The sequence below is a fragment of the Oncorhynchus gorbuscha genome, linkage group LG04 (genome assembly GCF_021184085.1).
Source record: "Oncorhynchus gorbuscha isolate QuinsamMale2020 ecotype Even-year linkage group LG04, OgorEven_v1.0, whole genome shotgun sequence".
Lineage (NCBI taxonomy): Eukaryota > Metazoa > Chordata > Actinopteri > Salmoniformes > Salmonidae > Oncorhynchus > Oncorhynchus gorbuscha.
The window spans coordinates 73,963,459-73,971,185 of record NC_060176.1 but is presented as its reverse complement, the minus strand read 5'-3'; the positions used below and the strand labels follow the sequence as shown (position 1 = coordinate 73,971,185).

The following is a 7,727-nucleotide window of genomic DNA, read 5'->3' as shown; positions in this document are numbered from 1 at the left end:
TTTGTAGGCCTCCTTGCTCGCACGCGCTTTTTCAGTCCTGCCCACAAATTTTCCATACGATTGAGGTCAGAGCTTTCTGATGGCCACTCCAATACCTTGACTTTGTTGTCCTTAATAAGCCATTTGCCACAACTTTGGAAGAATGCTTGGGTCATTGTCCATTTGGAAGATCCATTTCCCACCAAGCTTTAAGTTCCTGACTGATGTCTTGAGATGTTGCTTTAATATATCCACATAATTTTCCATCCTCATGATGCCATTTATTTTGGGAAGTGCACCAGTCCCTCCTACAGCAAAGCACCCCCACAACATGATGCTGTGATAGGTGAGAATTGTCTGTTCATTGAATGATTAGAATATGCCGCCCTGAAACATATAATTGTATGGAATTGATTAGAATGTATAAAATCATAATCAATAAATGTGTAGTCCAGTTAACCCACTGTTCCCAGGCCGTCATTGAAAATACGAATTTGTTCTTAACTGACTTGCCTAGATAAATAAAGGTAAAAAATAAAAAATAAAAAATTAAAAATTTAAACACAGACTGTCTGAGCTTGGTGCCGACCTGACTAGAGATTTGGGAGAGAACGGGGAGTACGTCTCAAGGACATGGTCACTATCTCTGTGGGCTGGGTAGTGAGACAGACCGTGTGTGCGTAGCAGGACATGTGTGTGCATGTGTGTGTGGATATGTGCGTCTGTTTGCGTGAATGTGTGGGCGTGAGAAGTCAGTATAAAATTAATTGTTTTGTATTCTTGAATTCAGAACGTTCCGTGAATAAACCTTTTTGACTATTTAGCTGGGTCAAACGTCTGTTTCATTCGACCAGGATCTTACAAATTGTGGTTTGCAGACAGAGAGTAATATAACTAAATTGGGTGATGTATCTGGAGAACATAATTCTCTTATCATGCTGCCACCCCCGTGCCTCACGGTTGGGACATGTTCTTCGGCTTGCAATATTCCCCCCCTTTTCCTCCAAACATAAAGATGGTCATTATGGCCAAACAGTTTTATTTTTGTTTCATCAGCCCAGAGGACATTTCTCCAAAAAGTACCATATTTGTCCCCATGTGCAGTTGCAAACCGTAGTCTGGCTTTTTTTATGGTGGTTTTGGAGCAGTGGCTTCTTCCTTGCTGAGCGGCCTTTCAGGTTATGTCAATATAAGACTTGTTTTACTGTGGATATAGATACTTTTGTACCTGTTTCCTCCATCATCTTCACAAGGACCTTTGCTGTTGTTCTGGGATTGATTTGCACTTTTCGCACCAAAGTACGTTCATCTCTAGGAGACAGAATGCATCTCCTTCCTGAGCGGTATGACGGTTGCGTGGTCCCATGGTGTTTATACTTGCGTACTATTGTTTGTACAGATGAACGTGATACCTTCAGGCATTTGGAAATTGCTCCCAAGGATGAATCAGACTTGTGGTGGTCTACAATTTGTTTTCTGAGGTCTTGGCTGATTTCTTTTGATTTTCCCACTTGTCAAGCAAAGGGGCACTAAGTTTGAAGGTAGGCCTTGAAATACATCCACAGGTACACCTCCAATTGACTCAAATTACGTCAATTAGCCCATCCGAAGCTTCTAAAGCCATGACATTCATTTTCTGGATTTTTCCAAGAGGTTTAAAGGCACAGTCAATTTAGGGCATGTAAACTTCTGACCCACTGGAATTGTGATAAATAATCTGTCTGTAAACAGATAATCTGTCTGTAAACAATTGTTGGAAAAATTACTTGTGTCATGCACAAAGTAGATGTCCTAACCGACTATAGTCCTATAAGTATAGTTTGTTAACAAGAAATGTGTGGAGTGGTTGAAAAACGAGTTTTATTGTCTCCAACCTAAGTGTTTGTAAACCTCCCGACTTCAATTTTCGGTCGTGACCAGCCTTACCCTCCAGTACAGTAGGTGGCAGTGTATGCACATGTCAGTTGGTTGTGATTTGCCAATAAAACTGAAAGAAGAACCTCCCGCACGGAGCGAGGGACAGCAAGTGTGCCTTCTGCTGGTTAGGGTGATGCTGTGTCGAAAGAACACGTGACTGAATAGGGGAAAAAGGAATGAAAGGCTAAAAAGAAAGGTGAAAAAGAGCTAAAACAACACTGCAAGGTATGAGAAAAAACACTTGTTGAAATGGAACAATTGTATGTATATATAATGGTATATATTTAAACGTCAGAGATAGTATTAAGTATCCTGTTTTAAGGCGAGGAAACTGTATTTGCTGACGTTGGATAATTTTCACTGTCTGGACCAAAAACATTTAGCCAGTTAGCTAAGGGCATCAAGCTAGGTGTGTGTTTGCTAGCTAACGTTAGCTTTCTTTCAGTAGTTGGATTGGCTAGCTAGTACTATTTTCAAGGGGAGTTATTGGTAACGTTGCATCCTTGTGCTGGTGACGTGTCAAATCTAAGCCATTGAAAGTATAGCTGGATAACGTTATTCCTGAAACATTCAATGTGTTGGTACTTAAAGGCCGTTTTTTTTCTTCCTGTGGACTGAGACTGTCCTTTTTGTTTTCGAAATTACAGTGTAAGATTTGCGGTGTTTTTCTAGCTCCAGCGGAGGGAAAGGGGATGGTGAATTCTGACCTGCGATGCTGTTGTGAGATCAAACAGGCCTGCGGTAAAGGGTTCACCAACTGGATATGAGTGCGATCTGTGAGTATATTGACATCCAGTCTAAGGCGCTATTGACTGAAAATGCTGTTAAATGTAAAAACATTTTTTTTTTGCACCACTACCCTGTTGTGATTCATAAAAAATGTATCACTGATTAGACTTATCTGGAAAGGTTACATATATATGGCAGAGCACTCACTTTCACCTGTTCAATCATATAACATCGGTGCCAATACACCAGCGTTTCCCAAACTCGGTCCTCGGGATTTTTAAAATATATTGTTTTGCCCTAGCACTACACAGCTGATTCAAATAATCAAGTTGATGAGCTCCCCAGACTTCTGACCTGGGCAAAAACCAAAACATGCACCCCTTGGGGTCCCCAGGACAGTGTTTGAGAAACGCTGTATTAAGCTAAGTTGCTCTAGCTAGCAGAGATCGTTACAGTGACCTCTTGCATGACCCCTGTCTTTGTTTGCAAGCTACAGTACTTGTAAACTACAAATGGGCAGGTATAGGACTTGTGAGCTGTCTAATTTGTTTACAGTAGTCTAATCCTAGATGCCTCTGACCTGTGTTGTGAGAGGTGTGTATACCTAAACAATTAGTTAATTCATCTTATTGATGAGCTGGACTAGTACCCAAATGCTGTATTGTGATTTTTTAAAATATTTTTTTAATTAAAAAAAAAACATTTCTTTAAGAACACCCCTGTGGAGAAGGTGTGATGAAGCTGAATGAACGTAGTGTGGCTCACTATGCCACCTGCGACTCGCCACCAGACAAGACAGGCTTCCTCTTCAAGAAGGGGGAGCGAAACACAGCCTACCACCGGCGTTGGTTGATCCTGAAGGGCAACATGCTGTTCTACTTTGAGGAGCGTGAGAGCCGGGAACCCATTGGTGTCATCGTGTTGGAGGGCTGCACCGTAGAGCTCTGCGAGTCAGCTGAGGAGTTCGCCTTTGCCATCAAGTTTGACTGCGCCAAGGCGCGTGTCTACAAGATGGCGGCGGAGAACCAGGCGGCCATGGAGTCGTGGGTTAAGGCTCTGTCGCGAGCCAGCTTCGACTACATGCGGCTGGTGGTGAGGGAGTTGGAGAGGCAGCTGGAAGAAATCCAGGAGGGGGCTGCTGGGCTGCAGGGCAGGCCCAAGTCCTCCAAGAAGGCTGGGGGGGTGGCATGCTCCAAATCAGGAGCATCATTCAGCGCTTCCCACGTGCCCTCTACCCAGGTTACAGGTGCAGTGCTCGCACAGGGTTCGGCTCATGCTCGCAGCCTTCAGGAGGAGGTGCAGCTCCCGTCAGGCACCTCTAAAGAGAACGGGGTGGCCTGGAGCAAGCCTTCTGCTCTGGTCAATGGGTTTGGTGAGGGCCCCCACTCTGGTGTGCCGTGGGAGGGAAATGGGAATGGAGGGGGCGATGGGTTCAGGCCTCCGCCCGTCCCTCCGCGCAGGAGGGGTGCATCTCTTGAGAGTCCTGTCTCCCCCGGGACTGGGTGCTTCTCCAAACTTCACGACTGGTACGGAAAAGAGGTGGCTGAACTGAGGGTGGAGTGGCTTCAGGGCCATTGAGGCGCCCCTCCCTCCCCCTCACCTCACAGCCCAGCTGTTAGCCATTATTAGAAAGGGCACTTGTCACTTCGCAGGATTGTTTCACCCCGAAATACCTTGATTTTAATGCCAGAGAGCGTGTCCTTAAAATTCCAAACCCTTGGGGCAGTCTGTGGAGCTGGTTGATTTTCTAAAAGCAGCACTTTCCTGGTATTTTTAGGTCTTGTGGGCCAGTGGGAATATGATGTGTTGTCCTATGACTGTCTGTCACTACATTTCTATGAGTCTATGGTACATTTTGGATGTTTATTTTTAATTTTTAAAGGAAAATCTTTGTATTTACTGTCTTTTTTGTTGTAGTTTTTTTCCAATCAGAAACTGATCACTTATCACTTTCTCTATCATTGTTGTGTTCTACCATTGTTATATTCACAAAAGAAAGGATGACCCCTGATTGTTACTGAATTGAGTGTCTCTGACACATAATAGAAATCAGTACATATACATAGTTGAGAAAATGCATTTCATTCCATTTCCCCGGAGGTTTTGAAAGGGGGACCATTGAAGAAGAAACACCGGTGCATTCATTCTTTATACCACATTAATTTTGCTCAAGCAATGGTTTACATATTTAGAACATTCTTCTCTCTCTCTCTTTTTAACCTGTGCCTTATGATTTTCCTCCCAAACCTGTCGTTGACAGTAATCTAATAATGTAAGTCGCTCTGGATAAGAGCGTCTGCTAAATGACTTAAATGTAATGTAAATGTAAGTGTAGGCCTACCCAATGCTTTTATCTGCCTTCCGTTTTTGCCAAACCACACCTTTAGTGCAATTTTTGTTCGTTTGCGACAATGGCTCAATCCATTTGGCCAGATCTAACGCACAGTATTTTCATGGGTCACTTTTTTTAAATATATACATTTACCGATAATGGCATAACCCAGTTTTAATGTTTTATATTTTTTTAGGGGGGCCTTTTCTGTTTCCTGGTCATACCATACTAGACTGGTGGCTTTAGACAAGTCTGTTACTTGTGCCAAACATATGGTAGGACAAGGAATGGAAAATCAATTTGTGGAAAGCCAGTAAAGATCCTGAACAGGCTACAGGTGGTTGGTATAGATGTGATTGTGACTGAGTGAATGATCAGTTGTATGTTATGAATTACAATGTTTAAAAAAAATCTGACACTAGGAGGACATTTTGTACTGAGTTACAGTTCCCTTTTTTAATTCTATGACATTTGGAGTATGTCAAATTATTGGATGAGACATTGCACAGCATGACAACTCTATATCCAGTGTGCTAAAAATGGAATGATGACAACCCAATGCTTCTTTATACTTTTGTAATCTGTTTGTGGTCAACTTTATGGAAAGAAAACCAAAATATTTTAGTACACTACTGCCAGAAGAATGTCCTGTTTCCATGTGGCAAGATGGGATTGTGTCTAGAGACAGTAATGCAATTACCTTCAGCTGCTCACCCCTGAATGAATGAATGACTGAACTGATAATACTATGAGCATTACCTATAAGTAATTTAAACAAATCAATAAACGGCTGAAAGATTCTCTTGTTTTGTCCAGGTGTGTATCCTTGATTTCAATGTTCGAATGAATACATTTGTTCATGTTGGGCTGTTTTCCTCTCTTGAATTGGAAACGTTTTTGTATGCTAAACTGATGCCAATTTCTGTGTTGGCAGCGTAGCCTAGTGTTTAGAACGTTGGACTAATAACCCGAAAGGTTGCAAGATCAAATCCCTGAGCTGACAAGGTACAAACTCTGTCATTCTGCCCCTGAACAAGGCAGTTAACTGTTCCTAGGCCAGTTAACCAACTGTTCCTAGGCCAGTTAACCAACTGTTCCTAGGCCAGTTAACCAACTGTTCCTAGGCCAGTTAACCAACTGTTCCTAGGCCAGTTAACTGTTCCTAGGCCGTCATTGAAAAGAAAAATTTGTTCTTAACTGACTTGCCTAGTTAAAGGTATAAAAATGGCTGTAGAATAAATGTGAATTTAATGTGAGTGAGGAAACTGAAATGGTTGGCATTAAATTCAACATCAGGTGACCAGTCCAGATGGGACAATAGGGTTGTGTTGTCTCTAAATGAAAGCAAAATGCTTCACTTTACCAGATGTCGCTCCAAACTAATTTCTACTTTGCATTATTGTAAAATTTCATAAAAACAAAAATTTGCTTTTGGGTCTTAATTTAAGGTTAGAGTTGCGGGTCAATTCATTTAGCAGTGGTTCATTTTAAGGTTAGGTTTAAAATCACATTTTAAGGTACATTGTAGAAATAGGGGGGTTTATGACTTTGTTGTAACTACTGACGACCGAGGTGTATGGAATGGGTAGTCTGGCCTAATTTCTAGTCCTTTTAATTTATCAATACATATATTATAGAGATGATTAAAACACCATGACCAAATATACATTGACAATTTATTACATTTTTGTATTTATTAGTGTTACAAGGACTTATTGTATTTTTTTGTTTTTATTCCTCCGTTGTTGTTCCAGTCTTGAAAAAACACGTGTCCTACCTGAACGACTTCAAACCTGTAGCGCTCACCTCGTTCATCATGAAAACCTTTGAGAGCCTGGTACTGTCCCCTCTCTAAACCATCACTGACGCCTCCCTTGACCCACTGCAGATCGCCTACAGACCTAACAGGTCTGTGGACAACACTGTCAACATGGGCCTACACTACATCCTCAAACACCTCGATAACCCTAAGACATATGCAAGGATATTGTTATTAGGACTTCAGCTCTGCGTCAATACCATCATCCCAGAACTGCTACAAAACAAAACTCCCAGCTGAATGTGTCCAGCGCCATCTGTCAGTGGATCATTGACTTCCTAACAAACGGGACACAACACGTGAAGATGGGAAAACACCTTTCTGACTATCTTTCAGCACCGGTAAGCCTCAAGGATGCATGTTCTCACCTCTACTGCCATGACTGCACCTCCAACAACGCATCTGTCAAACTACTCAAGTTTGCAGATGACACCACTGTTCGGTCTCATGACTGACGGTGAAAGTCCATGTACCGTGGAGAGGTCAACTGGCTGGTGACCTGGTGCAATAGCTTCATACGATATCATCCTGATCTCGCGAACTCGCATTCTCTTTCACTACACGGATGTAGCGAAATGGAATGTGAGCGTGCGAGATCAGGATGACCCGTGTAGCGAAATGGAATGTGAGCGTGCGAGATCAGGATGACCCGTGTAGCGAAATGGAATGTGAGTGTGGGAGATCAGGATGACCCGTGTAGCGAAATGGAATGTGAGCGTGCGAGATCAGGATGACCCGTGGAATGTGAGCAGGAAATGGAATGTGAGCGTGCGAGATCAGGATGACCCGTGTAGCGAAATGGAATGTGAGCGTGCGAGATCAGGATGAACCCGTGTAGCGAAATGGAATGTGAGTGTGGGAGATCAGGATGACCCGTGTAGAAATGGAAATGGAATGTGAGTGTGCGAGATCAGGATGACCCCGTGTAGCGAAATGGAATGTGAGCGTCAG

The 7,727-nt window shown here is 42.8% G+C and overlaps 1 protein-coding gene across 2 annotated transcripts; it reads left to right on the top strand.

Moving 5' to 3' along the window:
• The first annotated feature begins 1,972 nt into the window (after positions 1-1,972).
• On the top strand, positions 1,973-5,756 carry LOC124034631 (sesquipedalian-1-like). 2 transcript variants are annotated; one of them, XM_046348057.1, is made up of 3 exons: positions 1,973-2,121; positions 2,569-2,672; positions 3,338-5,756. In XM_046348057.1, exon 3 carries the CDS (start codon positions 3,361-3,363, stop codon positions 4,201-4,203), a length of 843 nt encoding a protein of 280 aa, XP_046204013.1. In that variant the 5' UTR covers positions 1,973-2,121; positions 2,569-2,672; positions 3,338-3,360; the 3' UTR covers positions 4,204-5,756. The 2 variants fall into 2 exon arrangements, with proteins under 2 accessions (XP_046204013.1, XP_046204014.1); XM_046348058.1 differs by having other exon boundaries at positions 2,544-2,672.
• Positions 5,757-7,727: the final 1,971 nt, after the last annotated feature.

Coding starts and splice junctions, on each gene's coding strand:
- LOC124034631 (XM_046348057.1), top strand. CDS start 3,361: ATGAAGCTGAATGAACGTAGTGTGGCTCACTATGCCACCTGCGACTCG.